This window comes from Mesoplodon mirus (assembly GCF_964341445.2).
Source record: "Mesoplodon mirus genome assembly, chromosome: 6".
NCBI classification, from domain to species: domain Eukaryota; kingdom Metazoa; phylum Chordata; class Mammalia; order Artiodactyla; family Ziphiidae; genus Mesoplodon; species Mesoplodon mirus.
The window spans coordinates 72,245,619-72,266,742 of NC_138982.1; the positions used below are offsets into that span (position 1 = coordinate 72,245,619).

At 41.4% G+C, this 21,124-nt stretch overlaps 1 protein-coding gene across 1 annotated transcript; it reads right to left on the reverse strand.

The window, feature by feature from the left end:
• Positions 1 to 10,621: 10,621 nt before the first annotated feature.
• On the reverse strand, positions 10,622 to 11,404 carry LOC309805966 (proline-rich protein 23C-like; the record flags this gene model as incomplete). The annotated part of the gene is made up of 1 exon (XM_082624330.1): positions 10,622 to 11,404. The coding sequence occupies one exon, from the start codon at positions 11,402 to 11,404 to the stop codon at positions 10,622 to 10,624; it is 783 nt and encodes a 260-aa protein (XP_082480456.1).
• Positions 11,405 to 21,124: the final 9,720 nt, after the last annotated feature.

Here is a 21,124-nt window from a genome sequence, read left to right on the forward strand (position 1 = left end):
AACTTTTTGCAGTGCTGGTTCGTTCTTCAAAGACCAACTCTGAGGGCACTTTCTTGAAAAGGGCATTTCTGACCATTTTGTTTGGAATGGTTTCTTCACTTACTCTCTATCTCATCCCTCTCTCTATGGCCTTCATAGTATTACCACATTCTGTAAATAAACAAAATATTGTTTAAAGACATTGGGGTTCAGTCATACTACTACCAGTCACTTATCAAATGTATGTGTAGCAAATGTCTCTATCACAGTCTTTGAAGACTTTCGCCCTTGATTCACTGTAATTCTCACTCATTGCACATCTGCTGTAGTTTGTGGTGAGTTTAATATTGTCATGGATCCCTCCTCCCCCCACATCTTGGCTTCTCAGTTCTCTTCCTCTTCAGTAATTTTGTCCTCCCTCCTACCTCATTGACTCATACTCTTTTACCTTGTCATTATGAAACTTATATGGTAGTCATCAGTTACATCCATTAGACTATAACTTAATTAGTAAATAGTAAACTGTAAACTGCCTTCGCTGGTCAAGCTCACTTTAACTGTTTTTACAAAAACTTGCATATCCCCCAAGCATGATGTAGCCTAAAGAGTAAGCTACAAGGCCTCTTCACGACCCCTATGGATAAGTACCTCTGATGTAAGAGTCTTAAGATGTTTGCCCGAGTTGTTTTTTTGGAACTTGGAGTCAGTTGTCCAGTTTGAACTTCAGCTGGTTAAGACTGGTTGGGACAACCGCCTCTCCCCTCGGGCATGCGAGAGTGTCTGATCGGTGGCCATTTGATGTCAGAGGGCCAAAACCTCCACCCTAAGAATATGCCAATGTCGCCGTTTTCTGAACATGCATCCTCTGAAGGAGCACGTAGCTTAGTTGCACCTGCCGAGAATAACGATACATCTTTTTTTAAAATGTATTTATTTATTTAATTTATTTATTTTTGGCTGCATTGGGTCTTCGTTGCTGCGTGCGGGCTTTCTCTGTTTGCAGTGAGCGGGGGCTTCTCTTCGTTGCAGTGTGCAGGCCTCTCATTGTGGTGGCTTCTCTTGTTGTGGAACACGGACACTAGGAGCGTGGGCTTCAGCAGTTGTGGCACACAGGCTCAGCAGTTGTGGCACGCAGGCTCTAGAGTGCAGGCTCAGTACTTGTGGCTCAAGGGCTTAGTTGCTCCGAGGCATGTGAGATCCTCCCAGACCAGGGCTCGAACCCATGTCCCCTGCATTGGTAGGCGGATTCTTTTTTTTTTTTTTGGTAGGCGGATTCTTAACCACTGTGCCACCAGGGAAGTCCCGACCCGATCTTTTTCTCCTTTCCAGTCACCTTTCCCCACACTCCCTGCACCTCAGGCCACCCTAATTCTTTATCCAGTAAATATCCCTAGCCCCTGGCCTTTGGGGAGATGGATTTGAGATTTGTTCTCCTTTCTCCTTGCTTGACTGCCTTGTGAATAAACCCTTTCTCTGCTGCAAACCTCTCTATCTCAGAGTTGGGCTTTCTGTGTGTGAGGCAAATGAACGTGGCTCAGTAACAATTACTCCAAATTGTGACCCCCTCTGTAATCACAATTTAAAAGATTTATTCTCAGAGTAGTGGCTACCTCCTAACTTTCTAGCTTAGCCCTTTACATATCCAAACTCCATCAATGCTTATGCCCTTCTGGAAAAATTCATCTTTTCAGTGAAACTTAAACTATCAGTTCTTCACTTCCCTCCATAACTGGAACTTAAATTCCACGAAGAGTCATTTTAATCATTGCTATATGTATATCTTTTTTAAAAATTATTTTTTATTGAGGTAACATTTGTTTATAACATTATATAAGTTTCATATGGACAACATTATATTTCTACTTCTGTACACACTACAGCATGCTCACCAACAAAGATTTAGTTTGTATAGTCACCACAGAGTTGATCCTCTTTATCCATTTCACCCTTTCCCCTCTGGTAGCCACTACTCTGTTCTCTGTATCTACATGTTTGTTTTTGTTTGGTGTGGTTTGTTCATTTACTTTGTATGTTTTTTTTAAAATTCCATATCTATGTGAAATCATATGGTATTTGGCTTTCTCTAGCTGACTTCTTTCACTTAGCATAATACTCTCAGTGTCCATCCATGCTGTGGCAAATGGCCAGGTTTTATTTTTTTCCTATGGCTGTGTCTATATTGTATATATTGTGTTTCACCTCTTCTTTATTCATTTATTGGTTGATGGGCGCTGCGGTTGTTGCTATACCTTGACTATTGTAAATAATGCTGCAATGAACATGGGGGTGCATAAGTGTTTTCAAGTTAGTGTTTTCATATACTTTGGATAAATACTCAGAAGTGGGATAGCTGGATCATATGGTAGTTCTATTCCTGCATTTCTAAGGAATCTTCATACCGTTCTCCATAGTGGCTGTGCCAGTTTACATTCCCACCGACACCGCAGGAGGGCTCACTTTTCTCCACGTACTCGCCAACACTTTTAATTTCTTGCCTTTTGATAAAAGCCATTCTAACAGGTATGAAGTGATATGTCATTGTCGGGTTTTTTTTTTTAGTTTTTTAAAACTTGAGGTATAATGGAGTTACAGTGTTACGTTTCAGGTGTACAAGATAATGATGAACAATTCCTAACGATTATACTCCATTTATAGTTATTATAAAATATTGGCTATGGACCCTTGCCTGGCGGTCCAGTGGTTAAGACTCCATGCTTCCACTGCAGGGGCCCCGGGTTCAGTCCCTGTTCAGGGAACTAAGATCCCCGTGTGCTGCGGGGTACGGCCAAAAAATAAATATTGGCTGTATTCCCTGTGTTGTACAATATATCCTTGTAGCTTAATTACTTTAAACATAGTAGTTTATACCTCTTCATCTCTTACCCCATCTTGCCTCTCCCCACCTGTAACCACGAGTTTCTTCTCTATATCTGTGAATCTGTTTCTTTTTCGTTATATTCACTAGTTTGTTTTATTTTCTGGATTCCATGTTTAAGTGATAACATAACAGTATTTGTCTTTCTCTGTCTGACTTATTTCACTATGCATAATACCCTACAAGTCTATCCATGTTGTCGTAAATGACAAAATTTCACTCTTTTTTTTATGGCTGAGTATATACATACACACAGACACACACATGCATATATGTATCACATCACATCTTCTTTAGCTGTCCATCTGTTGATGGACACTTAGGTTGTTTCCATATTTTGGCTGTCATAAATAATGCTGCCACGAACATTCAGCTGCATGTATCTTTTCAAAGTAGTGTTTTTGTTTTCTTTGGATGTATACCCAGGAGTGGAATTGCTGTATCCTATGGTAATTCTATTTAGTTTTTTGAGGAACCTCCACACTGTTTTCCACAGTGGCTGCACCAATTCACATTCCCACCAACAGTGTACGGGGGTCCCCTTTATTTCACAACCTAGCCAACATTTGTTATTTGTGGTCGTTTTGATGTTAGGTGTTCTTACAGGTGTGAGGTGGTATCTCATGGTGGTTTGATTTGTATTTCTCTGACGGTTAGTGATGTTGAGCATCTTTTCATGTGCCTGTTGCCCGACTGTTATGTCTTCTTTGGAAAAATGTCTGTTCACCTCTTCTGCCCATTTTTGTTAATTGATTTTTATTGGAGTGTAGTTGATTTACAACGTTGTGTTAGTTTCAGGTGTACAGCAAAGTGAATCAGTTATACATAGATCCACTGTTTTTTAGGTTCTGTTCCCATATACGTTATTACAGAGTATTGAGGAGAGTTGTATAAACTTTTTTTTACATCTTTATTGGAGTATAATCGCTTTACAATGGTGTGTTAGTTTCTGCCTTATAACACAGTGAATCAGTTATACATATACATATGTTCCCATATCTCTTCCCTCTTGCGTCTCCCTCCCTCCCACCCTCCCTATCCCACCCTTCTAGGTGGTCACAAAGCACTGAGCTGATCTCCCTGTGCTATGCGGCTGCTTCCCAGTAGCTATCTGTTTTACATTTGGTAGTGTATATATGTCCATGCCTCTCTCTCGCTTTGTCAGAGCTTACCCTTGCCCCTCCCCATATCCTCAAGTCCGTTCTCTAGTAGGTCTGTGTCTTTATTCCTGTCTTACCCCTAGGTTCTTCATGACATTTTTTCCCTTAAATTCCATATCTATGTGTTAGCATACAGTATTTGTCTTTCTCTTTCTGACTGACTTCACTCTGTATGACAGACTCTAGGTCCATCCACCTCACTACACATAGCTCAATTTCGTTTCTTTTTATGTCTGAGTAATATTCCATTGTATATCTGTGCCACATCTTCTTTATCCATTCATCCAATGATGGACACTTAGGTTGTTTCCAGCTCCGCGCTACTGTGAATAGAGCTGCAATGAACATTTTGGTACATGACTCTTTTTGAATTATGGTTTTCTCAGGGTATATGCCCAGTAGTGGGATTGCTGGGTCATATGGTAGTTCTATTTGTAGTTTTTTAAGGAACCTCCATACTGTTCCCCATAGTGGCTGTACCAATTCACATTCCCACCAGCAGTGCAAGAGTGTTCCCTTTTCTCCACACCCTCTCCAGCATTTATTGTTTCTAGACTTTTAGATGATGGCCATTCTGACTGGTGTGAGATGATATCTCATTGCAGTTTTGACTTGCATTTCTCTAATGGTTAATGATGTTGAGCATTCTTTCATGTGTTTGTTGGGAGTCTGTATATCTTCTTTGGAGAAATGTCTATTTAGGTCTTCTGCCCATTTTTGTATTGGGTTCTTTGCTTGTTTGCTACTGAGCTGCATGAGCTGCTTATAAATTTTGGAGATTAATCCTTTGTCAGTTGCTTCATTTGGAAATATTTTGTCCCATTCCGAGGGTTGTCTTTGGTCTTGCTTATGGTTTCCTTTGCTGTGCAAAAGCTTTGAAGTTTCATTAGGTCCCATTTGTTTATCTTTGTTTTTATTTCCATTTCTCTAGGAGGTGGGTCCAAAAGGATCTTGTTGTGATTTATGTCATAGAGTGTTCTGCCTATGTTTTCCTCTAAGAGTTTGATAGTTTCTGGCGTTACATTTAGGTCTTTAATCCATTTTGAGCTTATTTTTGTGTATGGTGTTCGGGAGTGATCTAATCTCATACTTTTACATGTACCTGTCCAGTTTTCCCAGCACCACTTATTGAAGAGGCTGTCCTTTCTCCACTGTACATTCCTGCCTCCTTTATCAAAGATAAGGTGACCATATGTGCGTGGGTTTATCTCTGGGCTTTCTATCCTGTTCCTTCTGCCCGTTTTTCAATCAGGTGGTTTGCTTTTTCCTATTGAGTTGTATGAGCTGTTTATATATTTTGGATATTAACCTCTTATTGGTCATGTCATTCCCAAATATTTCCCCCCATTCAGTAGGTTGTCTTTTCATTTTGTTGATGGTTTCCTTTGCTGTCTGGAAACTTTTAGGTTTAATTAGGTCCCATTTGTTTATTTTGGCTTTTGTTTCCTTTGCCTTAGGAGACAGATTTAAAAAGTCTACAGTAAAGATAGAAAATCAACCATGTACAAAGCTAGTAGGAAGGTTAAAAGCCAAAAGTAATAATATCCTCTGTATCTACAGTAAGCAGTTTGGGGATACACAAAATACTTAGATGTAAAATATGATGTCAAACACAGTAATCATAAGGGGAGGAGAGTACAATTGTAGGGTTCTTAAATGCATTTGAGATTTGAGATCAGCAACTTAAAACAATCACATATAACAATATATCACTGTATATAAACTTCATGATAGACACAAACAGAAAAATCTATAATAGATGCACACAGAAAAAAGAGGCAAGGATTTGAACATGACATTAAAGATAGTCATCAAATCCCAAGACAAAAGAATGAAAGAAGAAGAAAGGAAGAAAAAAGCACTACAAAACAACGTCAAAACAATTAATAAAATGGCAATAAGACCATACACATCAATAATTATTCAAAGTAAATGGACTAAATGCTCCAATCAAAAGACATAGGGCGATAGATAAATGAGGACCTACTGTATGGCACAGGGAACTCTATTCAATATTTTGTATATAATAACTTATAATGGAAAATAATCTGAAAAGAATATATACATATATAGATCGCTTTGCTGTACACCTGAAACTAATACAACATTGTAAATCAACTATACTTCAATAAAAAGTTGTTTGTTTTCAAAAAAAAAAAGAGTGGCCGTATGGATACAAAAACAAGACCCATATATGTGCTGCCTACAAGAGACTCACTTCGGATCTAAAGACACACATAGACTGAAAGTGAGGGGATGGAAAAAGATACTCCATGCAAATAGAAATAAAAAGAAAGCTGGGGAGCTATACTTACATGAGACATAGACTTTAAGAGAAATAGACTTTTGTGGTTTGGATTTGCATTTCTCTAATAATTTGTGACGTTGAACATCTTTTCATGTGTCTATTGGCCATCTATGTCTTCTTTGGAAAGTGTCCTATACCCATTTGGGGGTTGTTTTATTTTTGTTGTTGTTGTTGTGAGTTCTTTCTATATTTTGGATGTTCACCCCTGACTGGATATATGATTTGCAAGTATCTTCTTCCATTAGGTAGGTTCCCTGTTCATTTTGTTGCTGGTTTCCTTTACTGTGCAGAAACTTCTTAGTTTGATGTAATCCTATTTGTTTACTTTTGCTTGTGTTTCCCTTGCCTGAGGAGACAAATAAGTGGAAAAGTGTTCTGTGCTCATGGATTGGAAGAAATAACATCGTTCAAATGTCTCTATTACCTAAAGCAATCTTCAGATTCAATGCAATCTCTATCAAAGTCCCAAGGATATTTTTCGCAAAAATAGAATAAAAAAGTCTTAGATTTACATGAAACCATAAGAGACCCTGAACAGCCAAAGCAATCCTGATAAAAAGAACAGAGTTGGAGGTATCACACTCTCTGATTTAAAACTATATTATAAAGCTACAATAATCAAAACAGCATTATGTTTGCAGAAAAGCAGATACATAGGTCAATGGAACATAACTGAGAACCTGGGAGTAAACCCATACATATATGGATAATGAATTCATGGCAAGGAAGCAAAGAGCGTACAATGGAAAAGGACAGTCTCTTCAATAAATGGTGACGGGGGAACTTCCCTGGTGGTGCAGTGGTTAAAACTCCGTCTGCCAATGCAGGGGGACACGGGTTCGATTCCTGGTCTGGCAAGATCCCACATGCCACGGAGCAACTAAGCCCGTGCGCCACAACTACTGAGCCTGTGCCCTAGAGCCCGCGAGCCACAACTACTGAGCCCCTGTGCCACAACTACCAAAGCCCGTGTGCCTAGAGCCTGTGCTCCGCAACAAGAGAAGCCACTGCAATGAGAAGCCCATGCACTGCAACGAAGACCCAACGCAGCCAAAAATAAATAAATAAATAAATTTAGATTAAAACATGGTGTTGGGAAAACTGGACAGCCACATGCTAAGAAAAAAAAAAAGAAACTAGACCACTATCTCACACCACACACAAAAGTCATCTCAATGCATTAAAGACTTTAGTGTAGGGCTTCCCTGGTGGCGCAGTGGTTGAGAGTCCACCTGCCGATGCAGGGGACACGGGTTCGTGCCCCGGTCCGGGAAGATCCCACATGCCACGGAGCGGCTGGGCCCGTGAGCCATGGCTGCTGAGCCTGCGCATCCGGAGCCTGTGCTCCGCAACGGGAGAGGCCACAACAGTGAGAGGCCCGCATACCGCAAAAAAAAAAAAAAAGAAATGGGCAGAAGACCTAAATAGACATTTCTCCAAAGAAGACATACGGAAGGCCAAAAAGCACATGAAAATATGCTCAACATCACTAATTACTAGACAAATGCAAATCAAAACTACAATGAGGTATCACGTCACACTGGTCAGCATGAGCATCATTAAAAAGTCCACATATAATAAGTGCTGGAGAGGGTGTGGAGAAAAGGGAACTCTCCTACAGTGTTGAAGGGAATGTAAATTGGTGCAGCCATTATGGAGAACAGTATGGAGATTCCTTAAGAAACTACAAAGAGTTGCTATATGGTCCAGCAGTCCCACTCCTGGGCAAATATCCCGAGAAAACTCTAATTTGAAAAGATACATGCACCCCAATGTTCATAGTAGCACTATTTAAAATAGCCAACTGGCGACTTCCTTGGTGGCGCAGTGGTTAAGAATCTGCCTGCCCGTGCAGGGGACACAGGTTTGAGCCCTGGGCTGGGAAGACCCCACATGCCACCAAGCAACTAAGCCCGTGTGCCACAACTACTGAAGCCCGCTAGCCTAGAGCCCACGAGCCACAGCTACTGAGCCCACATGCCACAATTACTGAGGCCCGCGTGCCTAGAGCCCGTGCTCTGCAACAAGAGAGGCCACCGTAATGAGAAGCCTGCGCACTGCAACGAAGAGTAGCCCCCGCTCGCTGCAACTAGAGAAAGCCCACGTGCAGCAACAAACCCCAACACAGCCAAAAATTAAATAAATAAATAAATGAATGAATGAAAAAAAACCCCAAGACATGGAAGCAACCTAAATGTCTATCTACAGATGAATGGATAAAAAGATGTGGCATACCTATACAATGGAATACTACTCAGCCATAAATGAGAATGAGATGATGCCATTTGTAGCAACATGGATGTACCTAGAGATTATCATACTAAGTGAAGTAAGTCAAAGAAAGATAAATATCATATGATATCACTTATATGTGGAATCTAAAATATGACACAAATGAAGTTATTTACAAAACAGAAATAGACTCACAGACATAGAAAACAACCTTATGTTTACCAAAGGGGAAAGAGGGTGGGGGAGAGATAAATTAGGAGTTTGGGATTAGCAGATATAAAACTATCATGTATTCAGTGTAAAACAGATAAACAACAAGGTCCTACTGTATAGCACAGGGAACTATATTCAATATCCTGTAATAAACCATAACCATGTAAAAGAATATGGAAAAAATATATAACTTTGCTGTACACCAGAAAGTAACACACCAATGTAAATCAACTATACTTCAATTAAAAAATAAAATAAAATTTAAAAATGTGCTAATGAACAGCTGAGTCAAATATAAAAGGAACAACAACTTGATTGGCAGAGACCTCTTGCCTGCAACAACAATCAAAAATGGCAGAACAATGGAGTAATGTCTTTAAAGTACTTAAATAACACTTTAGAATTAGGAATGAATACATAATAAAAGTTTTCAGATATACAAGACTATGAGAGTGTACTACACAAAACATGTTGAGATTTACAAAACCAAGATAATTTACTACACATAGGGTATAGTGGAAAGAACTATTAAAGTATATTCTTCAGCAAGAAGAAAATTGAGGCTAGACTTTGAGAGTGGAATATAAGAATAAAAAGGTAGAGAGGAAATGGTGAAGCATGTTGGTGAATATAAATAGTAGTGATGTTTAAAAAAACTGAAACCATCTTGTTTTCAGCTTTACCTGTAGATTTTATTTCTTTTGTAAAAATGTGAAAGAAATATGGTAATTAATTAATGTTTTATATTTTTAAATTTTTATTTATTTATTTTTGGCTGCGTTGAGTCTTCGTTGCTGCGCACGGGCTTTCTCTAGTTGCGGTGAGCGGGGGCTACTCTTCGTTGAGGTGCACGGGCTTCTCACTGCAGTGGCTTCTCTGGTGGCGAAGCATGGGCTGTAGGTGCGTGGGCTTCAGCTGTGGCTCATGGGCTTAGTTGCTCCACGGCATGTGGGATCTTCCCAGACCAGGGCTCAAACCCATGTCCCCTGCATTAGCAGGCAGATTCTTAACCACTGCGCCACCAGGGAGGCCCCTAAATTAATGTTTTAAGAGTTAGAGGTTTGATTTACAAAAGAAAAAACTCGGGGTAGAATGTCAAAGGTATGAATAATGTGGAATAGCAGGAATGCAAACATTTTACATCAGTCTCTGAGTCAAAATAACCGGAGGAAGAGATTTAAAAAGGAAATGCATATCCTAATACATGCTGAAAACATCTGATAAAATCCAGCATTTATTCATAATGAAAAGTGAACTTGACTGGAAGAGAACTTCCTCAGGTTAAGAGGAAGCTATGAACAAACATCATACAATTATGTATAGTAACCATCATACTATTTTGCAACTTTCCAGGAGAGCAGCTCAAAACACCAAGAAAGAGAAAAGCCATGGCTAAAAATCTTCATAAATGCATGGGAAAACATATAACATGAGAAATCCAGTTATTTATTGGTTTGGGGAGAAATAGGGTAGCAATAGGGTATGGTGCTGGAGAGAGAAGAATTTGAGAGAAAATAACCAATGCAAACGAGCGGGAATGGATAGGCCTGAGAATGATGTTGTAAAGAAGTCCAGACGTCTGAACACACATTGTCCGGTATCCCTGGGCGGATTTTCCATTTCAAAGATGAGGTCTAGAGTCTGCTTTCTTTTCCTGACCTCTTCTCCTGCTACTATAGCCAGTCTGGAGGGAAAAAGGAGTTGTTGGCCCACGAGATGCTTAATTTCCAGGTTGTAGGACATTCAGTGTAAAAGACGCCGGGAAATCCATTGGGCCTCCAGGATGGTAGCCAGAATTTGTGTGTGTGTGTGTGTGTGTGTGTGTGTGTGTGTGTGTGTACCCCGGGGTGCAGTTCATTCCGGGAACAGACATCTCTGGGCCTCGCGCTTAGGACGGTAAGGGCGTTGGGGGCGCTCGTGAGGACCCGGACTCGGAGAGGGAGGTAGAGGTTGGAGTGGTGAGTCGAGGGAGAGCTCCCGAAGGTGCAAGTGCAGGTTGTCGTCGTGGTGAGGAGGGCGTTTCTCTGGGATAGGATTGGGCGCCCGAGGACGGGGCTCTGGGACAAAGCCCTGCGCGCTGGGTCCCGACACCCTTGCGGTGGGGCTGCGGAGCTCAGCGACGGAGCCGGCTTCAGCCTCCATCCCAGGCGGCAGGAGCTCGGCGTCTGCTTCCTCCTGGTTGGCCTCTTCTTGGCGGGCGATCTCTGGGACAGCTGCGCAGAAGAATCCCGGCTCCCGGGCCATGTACTCCCCTGGAGCGCTCAGGAAAGCGGCCCGTTGCAGGCCCTGTCCCCACGGGCCTTCCACGCCCCAGCCCAGGAGGGCCTCGGGGACCAGCATGAGCATGTGATCTCCGAGAGACACTTGCAGCACGGACATGGGCTTGGGCGCCAGCAGCACGTCGACGCCATCTAGGGGCAGGTGCAGGGCACAGCCGGCGGGCAGGACCACTACGGAAGTGAGCGCGTCCGCGGCCGGAGGTCCCGTCAGGTTGTCCAGGCTGGGCGCCGCCTCGGACTCGGACTCGGGGTCCTCGGGCTCCTCCGTTCGGCGGCGCTTGGCGGGGCCGGGTCCTTCGGTCTGCGGTCCCCACCAGTCCGCAGGGTAGGCACTGGGCCTGCGGGGCCGTTTGCCCATGACCTCGACCGACGGACGGCGCCCCCGGGGCCTGGCAGAGGGCGAGGAGGCGCTCGATCCTGCACGCTGTGACGGGTTTCGACGACGGCTGAGGCAAGCCGGGGCGGGGCGGCGCGATGCGGCGACGGCAGGACGGCGCGATACGGGACGAGTCCTCGGAGCTCCGGGGCCGCCTCCTGCAGTTGGTCCTGCAGTTCAGGTTTCTAGGGGAACGGCGTCTGGCGCGGGGCTGGGCCTGGCGCCTTCGAATCTTCAGCTCGTCACGCCGATTCGTCTCCGCAACAGACAGCGAAAGATGTTGCCCGTGAAGCCAGTGAAATCCTAGTCGCAAAATGTCACGCGAAGCCCCGCCCCCTCCAAGGCTCCGCCCCGTAGACCTCGCGGTATCTGTGCTGCCCAATAGCCGGGGCTGTGGTTGGTAGAAAGCTACTGTTAAAGTCCTCCGGGGGCCAGAATACTCGTGTACTTCATTTTTAGAGAAAAAAAGATACCCCGAAAATGGAACTTTAACTATTAGTCACCTTTAAGGTTAATATTTTCCTTTGATTTCAGGCATTCTAGAGAAAAAAACCACTCAAATAGACCACCCCCCTGGCAACATAAAACGGACCTATCTAAACGTTCCATGAAATTCCTTTAATGCTTGTTCTTTCATTTCAGGAGTAAATGGAAAATACTCATATATGTTTAGGTAAAGCTCTGTCTTAATAGTCAAATATTTGTGGCAGTTCCTTCCTGAAGATAAAAGCTGTTATCAAATTAAAACAATCTTAGTATAATTAACTTGTTTTATTCAGTATTTATTATATGCCAACCATTCTACTGAGGTTTAAAAAATGATCTTCATTTATTAAATTAAATTAAATTAATTAATTAATTAATTAATTTGGCGGTACGCGGGCCTCTCACTGTTGTGGCCTCTCCCGTTGCGGAGCACAGGCTCCAGACGCGCTGGCTCAGCGGCCATGGCTCACGGGCCCAGCCCCTCCGCGGCATGCGGGATCTTCCCGGACCGGGACACGAACCCGTGTCCCCTGCATCGGCAGGCGGACCCTCAACCACTGTGCCACCTGGGAAGCCCTGATCTTTGTTTTGAAAAAATTTTTTATTTTTATGTACTTTTGGCTGCGTTGGGTCTTTGTTGCTGCGTGCGGGCTTTCTCTAGTTGCAGCGAGCGGGGGCTAGTCTTCGCTGCGGTGCACAGGCTTCTCGTTGCGGTGGCTTCTGTTTGTTGCGGAGCACGGGCTCTAGGCACACGGGCTTCTGTAGTTGTGGGACGCAGGCTCAGTAGTCGTGGCTCTTGGGCTCTAGAGTGCAGGCTCAGTAGTTGCGGCACATGGGCTTATTTGCTCCACGGCATGTGGGATCTTCCCGGACCAGGGCTCGAACCCGGCATGCGGATTCTTAACTACTGCGCCGCCAGGACCCTGGTGGCGCAGTAGTTAAGGTATGTACTAAAAGCTGTACACATTTAATGTAAACAACTTGAGTTTGTAGATAAGAATACACTCGTGAAACTATCACCACAATCAAAACCGTAAAAGTTATCTATGACCTGCAAAAGTGTCTTCCTGCCCTCTCTGAAAAAAAAAATGACCTTTTTTACTTTTCACAACACCTGAAGCTCAGAGTGGTCAAGTGAGGTTTCAAAACTTAAATATGTACCACGTTTGTGTTAGATATAGGCATCCAATGCAGACTTCTCTGGTTTTAAATCATGAACTCTTAACTCATACGTTTATTGCATACACCTAAGAGTGAATTACTATAATTGGTCCTGTGTGTGTCTTTTCAAGTTAATAGGTAGGGACTTCCCTGGTGACGCAGTGGTTAAGAATCTGCCTGCCAATGCAGGGGACATGGGTTTGATCCCTGATCTGGGAAGACCCCACATGCTGCAGAGCAGCAAAACCCGTGCGCCACAACGGCTGAAGCCCTTGTGCCTAGAGCCTGTGCTCTGCAACAAGAGAAGCCACTGCAATGAGAAGCCCGCGCACTGCAACCAAGAGTAGCCCCTGCTGGCCTCAACTAGAGAAAAGCCAGCATGCAGCACCGAAGACCAGACACAGCCAAAAATAAGTAAATAGATAAATAAATAAACAAAGAAATAAATAAATTTTAAAATTATAAAAAAAGATTCAAAAAATGTTAATAGGTAACGCCTTCCTCTTTTTTTTCCCCAAAATGTTTTTCACAGTTTAAACTCCTGTGAGCGGAGTATGTTTCCATTTCATTACATCCTTGTAAACATTTCTTATTGATAGACTCTTAACTGTTTTCCAACCTGGTGTAGTAAAATGCTATATCATTGTGTTTTCATTTTGCATTTCTGATTGCCAGTCAAGGTGGATCATTTATTTCACATGCTTATTAGCCAATATTATATTTAATTCTTTGAAATATTCCCATCTTCTTGGTTTTTTTTTACTTAAAAAAATTAGGTTTTAACTTTTCCTCCAACTTTTTGCAGTGCTGGTTCGTTCTTCAAAGACCAACTCTGAGGGCACTTTCTTGAAAAGGGCATTTCTGACCATTTTGTTTGGAATGGTTTCTTCACTTACTCTCTATCTCATCCCTCTCTCTATGGCCTTCATAGTATTACCACATTCTGTAAATAAACAAAATATTGTTTAAAGACATTGGGGTTCAGTCATACTACTACCAGTCACTTATCAAATGTATGTGCAGCAAATGTCTCTATCACAGTCTTTGAAGACTTTCGCCCTTGATTCACTGTAATTCTCACTCATTGCACATCTGCTGTAGTTTGTGGTGAGTTTAATATTGTCATGGATCCCTCCTCCCCCCACATCTTGGCTTCTCAGTTCTCTTCCTCTTCAGTAATTTTGTCCTCCCTCCTACCTCATTGACTCATACTCTTTTACCTTGTCATTATGAAACTTATATGGTAGTCATCAGTTACATCCATTAGACTATAACTTAATTAGTAAATAGTAAACTGTAAACTGCCTTCGCTGGTCAAGCTCACTTTAACTGTTTTTACAAAAACTTGCATATCCCCCAAGCATGATGTAGCCTAAAGAGTAAGCTACAAGGCCTCTTCACGACCCCTATGGATAAGTACCTCTGATGTAAGAGTCTTAAGATGTTTGCCCGAGTTGTTTTTTTGGAACTTGGAGTCAGTTGTCCAGTTTGAACTTCAGCTGGTTAAGACTGGTTGGGACAACCGCCTCTCCCCTCGGGCATGCGAGAGTGTCTGATCGGTGGCCATTTGATGTCAGAGGGCCAAAACCTCCACCCTAAGAATATGCCAATGTCGCCGTTTTCTGAACATGCATCCTCTGAAGGAGCACGTAGCTTAGTTGCACCTGCCGAGAATAACGATACATCTTTTTTAAAAATGTATTTATTTATTTAATTTATTTATTTTTGGCTGCATTGGGTCTTCGTTGCTGCGTGCGGGCTTTCTCTGTTTGCAGTGAGCGGGGGCTTCTCTTCGTTGCAGTGTGCAGGCCTCTCATTGTGGTGGCTTCTCTTGTTGTGGAACACGGACACTAGGAGCGTGGGCTTCAGCAGTTGTGGCACACAGGCTCAGTAGTTGTGGCACGCAGGCTCTAGAGTGCAGGCTCAGTACTTGTGGCTCAAGGGCTTAGTTGCTCCGAGGCATGTGAGATCCTCCCAGACCAGGGCTCGAACCCATGTCCCCTGCATTGGTAGGTGGATTCTTTTTTTTTTTTTTGGTAGGCGGATTCTTAACCACTGTGCCACCAGGGACGTTCAGACCCGATCTTTTTCTCCTTTCCAGTCACCTTTCCCCACACTCCCTGCACCTCAGGCCACCCTAATTCTTTATCCAGTAAATATCCCTAGCCCCTGGCCTTTGGGGAGATGGATTTGAGATTTGTTCTCCTTTCTCCTTGCTTGACTGCCTTGTGAATAAACCCTTTCTCTGCTGCAAACCTCTCTATCTCAGAGTTGGGCTTTCTGTGTGTGAGGCAAATGAACGTGGCTCAGTAACAATTACTCCAAATTGTGACCCCCTCTGTAATCACAATTTAAAAGATTTATTCTCAGAGTAGTGGCTACCTCCTAACTTTCTAGCTTAGCCCTTTACATATCCAAACTCCATCAATGCTTATGCCCTTCTGGAAAAATTCATCTTTTCAGTGAAACTTAAACTATCAGTTCTTCACTTCCCTCCATAACTGGAACTTAAATTCCACGAAGAGTCATTTTAATCATTGCTATATGTATATCTTTTTTAAAAATTATTTTTTATTGAGGTAACATTTGTTTATAACATTATATAAGTTTCATATGGACAACATTATATTTCTACTTCTGTACACACTACAGCATGCTCACCAACAAAGATTTAGTTTGTATAGTCACCACAGAGTTGATCCTCTTTATCCATTTCACCCTTTCCCCTCTGGTAGCCACTACTCTGTTCTCTGTATCTACATGTTTGTTTTTGTTTGGTGTGGTTTGTTCATTTACTTTGTATGTTTTTTTTAAAATTCCATATCTATGTGAAATCATATGGTATTTGGCTTTCTCTAGCTGACTTCTTTCACTTAGCATAATACTCTCAGTGTCCATCCATGCTGTGGCAAATGGCCAGGTTTTATTTTTTTCCTATGGCTGTGTCTATATTGTATATATTGTGTTTCACCTCTTCTTTATTCATTTATTGGTTGATGGGCGCTGCGGTTGTTGCTATACCTTGACTATTGTAAATAATGCTGCAATGAACATGGGGGTGCATAAGTGTTTTCAAGTTAGTGTTTTCATATACTTTGGATAAATACTCAGAAGTGGGATAGCTGGATCATATGGTAGTTCTATTCCTGCATTTCTAAGGAATCTTCATACCGTTCTCCATAGTGGCTGTGCCAGTTTACATTCCCACCGACACCGCAGGAGGGCTCACTTTTCTCCACGTACTCGCCAACACTTTTAATTTCTTGCCTTTTGATAAAAGCCATTCTAACAGGTATGAAGTGATATGTCATTGTCGGGTTTTTTTTTTTAGTTTTTTAAAACTTGAGGTATAATGGAGTTACAGTGTTACGTTTCAGGTGTACAAGATAATGATGAACAATTCCTAACGATTATACTCCATTTATAGTTATTATAAAATATTGGCTATGGACCCTTGCCTGGCGGTCCAGTGGTTAAGACTCCATGCTTCCACTGCAGGGGCCCCGGGTTCAGTCCCTGTTCAGGGAACTAAGATCCCCGTGTGCTGCGGGGTACGGCCAAAAAATAAATATTGGCTGTATTCCCTGTGTTGTACAATATATCCTTGTAGCTTAATTACTTTAAACATAGTAGTTTATACCTCTTCATCTCTTACCCCATCTTGCCTCTCCCCACCTGTAACCACGAGTTTCTTCTCTATATCTGTGAATCTGTTTCTTTTTCGTTATATTCACTAGTTTGTTTTATTTTCTGGATTCCATGTTTAAGTGATAACATAACAGTATTTGTCTTTCTCTGTCTGACTTATTTCACTATGCATAATACCCTACAAGTCTATCCATGTTGTCGTAAATGACAAAATTTCACTCTTTTTTTTATGGCTGAGTATATACATACACACAGACACACACATGCATATATGTATCACATCACATCTTCTTTAGCTGTCCATCTGTTGATGGACACTTAGGTTGTTTCCATATTTTGGCTGTCATAAATAATGCTGCCACGAACATTCAGCTGCATGTATCTTTTCAAAGTAGTGTTTTTGTTTTCTTTGGATGTATACCCAGGAGTGGAATTGCTGTATCCTATGGTAATTCTATTTAGTTTTTTGAGGAACCTCCACACTGTTTTCCACAGTGGCTGCACCAATTCACATTCCCACCAACAGTGTACGGGGGTCCCCTTTATTTCACAACCTAGCCAACATTTGTTATTTGTGGTCGTTTTGATGTTAGGTGTTCTTACAGGTGTGAGGTGGTATCTCATGGTGGTTTGATTTGTATTTCTCTGACGGTTAGTGATGTTGAGCATCTTTTCATGTGCCTGTTGCCCGACTGTTATGTCTTCTTTGGAAAAATGTCTGTTCACCTCTTCTGCCCATTTTTGTTAATTGATTTTTATTGGAGTGTAGTTGATTTACAATGTTGTGTTAGTTTCAGGTGTACAGCAAAGTGAATCAGTTATACATAGATCCACTGTTTTTTAGGTTCTGTTCCCATATACGTTATTACAGAGTATTGAGGAGAGTTGTATAAACTTTTTTTTACATCTTTATTGGAGTATAATCGCTTTACAATGGTGTGTTAGTTTCTGCCTTATAACACAGTGAATCAGTTATACATATACATATGTTCCCATATCTCTTCCCTCTTGCGTCTCCCTCCCTCCCACCCTCCCTATCCCACCCTTCTAGGTGGTCACAAAGCACTGAGCTGATCTCCCTGTGCTATGCGGCTGCTTCCCAGTAGCTATCTGTTTTACATTTGGTAGTGTATATATGTCCATGCCTCTCTCTCGCTTTGTCAGAGCTTACCCTTGCCCCTCCCCATATCCTCAAGTCCGTTCTCTAGTAGGTCTGTGTCTTTATTCCTGTCTTACCCCTAGGTTCTTCATGACATTTTTTCCCTTAAATTCCATATCTATGTGTTAGCATACGGTATTTGTCTTTCTCTTTCTGACTGACTTCACTCTGTATGACAGACTCTAGGTCCATCCAACTCATTACACATAGCTCAATTTCGTTTCTTTTTATGGCTGAGTAATATTCCATTGTATATCTGTGCCACATCTTCTTTATCCATTCATCCAATGATGGACACTTAGGTTGTTTCCAGCTCTGGGCTATTGTGAATAGAGCTGCAATGAACATTTTGGTACATGACTCTTTTTGAATTATGGTTTTCTCAGGGTATATGCCCAGTAGTGGGATTGCTGGGTCATATGGTAGTTCTATTTGTAGTTTTTTAAGGAACCTCCATACTGTTCCCCATAGTGGCTGTACCAATTCACATTCCCACCAGCAGTGCAAGAGTGTTCCCTTTTCTCCACACCCTCTCCAGCATTTATTGTTTCTAGACTTTTAGATGATGGCCATTCTGACTGGTGTGAGATGATATCTCATTGCAGTTTTGACTTGCATTTCTCTAATGGTTAATGATGTTGAGCATTCTTTCATGTGTTTGTTGGGAGTCTGTATATCTTCTTTGGAGAAATGTCTATTTAGGTCTTCTGCCCATTTTTGTATTGGGTTCTTTGCTTGTTTGCTACTGAGCTGCATGAGCTGCTTATAAATTTTGGAGATTAATCCTTTGTCAGTTGCTTCATTTGGAAATATTTTGTCCCATTCCGAGGGTTGTCTTTGGTCTTGCTTATGGTTTCCTTTGCTGTGCAAAAGCTTTGAAGTTTCATTAGGTCCCATTTGTTTATCTTTGTTTTTATTTCCATTTCTCTAGGAGGTGGGTCCAAAAGGATCTTGTTGTGATTTATGTCATAGAGTGTTCTGCCTATGTTTTCCTCTAAGAGTTTGATAGTTTCTGGCGTTACATTTAGGTCTTTAATCCATTTTGAGCTTATTTTTGTGTATGGTGTTCGGGAGTGATCTAATCTCATACTTTTACATGTACCTGTCCAGTTTTCCCAGCACCACTTATTGAAGAGGCTGTCCTTTCTCCACTGTACATTCCTGCCTCCTTTATCAAAGATAAGGTGACCATATGTGCGTGGGTTTATCTCTGGGCTTTCTATCCTGTTCCTTCTGCCCGTTTTTCAATCAGGTGGTTTGCTTTTTCCTATTGAGTTGTATGAGCTGTTTATATATTTTGGATATTAACCTCTTATTGGTCATGTCATTCCCAAATATTTCCCCCCATTCAGTAGGTTGTCTTTTCATTTTGTTGATGGTTTCCTTTGCTGTCTGGAAACTTTTAGGTTTAATTAGGTCCCATTTGTTTATTTTGGCTTTTGTTTCCTTTGCCTTAGGAGACAGATTTAAAAAGTCTACAGTAAAGATAGAAAATCAACCATGTACAAAGCTAGTAGGAAGGTTAAAAGCCAAAAGTAATAATATCCTCTGTATCTACAGTAAGCAGTTTGGGGATACACAAAATACTTAGATGTATAATATGATGTCAAACACAGTAATCATAAGGGGAGGAGAGTACAATTGTAGGGTTCTTAAATGCATTTGAGATTTGAGATCAGCAACTTAAAACAATCACATATAACAATATATCACTGTATATAAACTTCATGATAGACACAAACAGAAAAATCTATAATAGATGCACACAGAAAAAAGAGGCAAGGATTTGAACATGACATTAAAGATAGTCATCAAATCCCAAGACAAAAGAATGAAAGAAGAAGAAAGGAAGAAAAAAGCACTACAAAACAACGTCAAAACAATTAATAAAATGGCAATAAGACCATACACATCAATAATTATTCAAAGTAAATGGACTAAATGCTCCAATCAAAAGACATAGGGCGATAGATAAATGAGGACCTACTGTATGGCACAGGGAACTCTATTCAATATTTTGTATATAATAACTTATAATGGAAAATAATCTGAAAAGAATATATACATATATAGATCGCTTTGCTGTACACCTGAAACTAATACAACATTGTAAATCAACTATACTTCAATAAAAAGTTGTTTGTTTTCAAAAAAAAAAAGAGTGGCCGTATGGATACAAAAACAAGACCCATATATGTGCTGCCTACAAGAGACTCACTTCGGATCTAAAGACACACATAGACTGAAAGTGAGGGGATGGAAAAAGATACTCCATGCAAATAGAAATAAAAAGAAAGCTGGGGAGCTATACTTACATGAGACATAGACTTTAAGAGAAATAGACTTTTGTGGTTTGGATTTGCATTTCTCTAATAATTTGTGACGTTGAACATCTTTTCATGTGTCTATTGGCCATCTATGTCTTCTTTGGAAAGTGTCCTATACCCATTTGGGGGTTGTTTTATTTTTGTTGTTGTTGTTGTGAGTTCTTTCTATATTTTGGATGTTCACCCCTGACTGGATATATGATTTGCAAGTATCTTCTTCCATTAGGTAGGTTCCCTGTTCATTTTGTTGCTGGTTTCCTTTACTGTGCAGAAACTTCTTAGTTTGATGTAATCCTATTTGTTTACTTTTGCTTGTGTTTCCCTTGCCTGAGGAGACAAATAAGTGGAAAAGTGTTCTGTGCTCATGGATTGGAAGAAATAACATCGTTCAAATGTCTCTATTACCTAAAGCAATCTTCAGATTCAATGCAATCTCTATCAAAGTCCCAAGGATATTTTTCGCAAAAATAGAATAAAAAAGTCTTAGATTTACATGAAACCATAAGAGACCCTGAACAGCCAAAGCAATCCTGATAAAAAGAACAGAGTTGGAGGTATCACACTCTCTGATTTAAAACTATATTATAAAGCTACAATAATCAAAACAGCATTATGTTTGCAGAAAAGCAGATACATAGGTCAATGGAACATAACTGAGAACCTGGGAGTAAACCCATACATATATGGATAATGAATTCATGGCAAGGAAGCAAAGAGCGTACAATGGAAAAGGACAGTCTCTTCAATAAATGGTGACGGGGGAACTTCCCTGGTGGTGCAGTGGTTAAAACTCCGTCTGCCAATGCAGGGGGACACGGGTTCGATTCCTGGTCTGGCAAGATCCCACATGCCACGGAGCAACTAAGCCCGTGCGCCACAACTACTGAGCCTGTGCCCTAGAGCCCGCGAGCCACAACTACT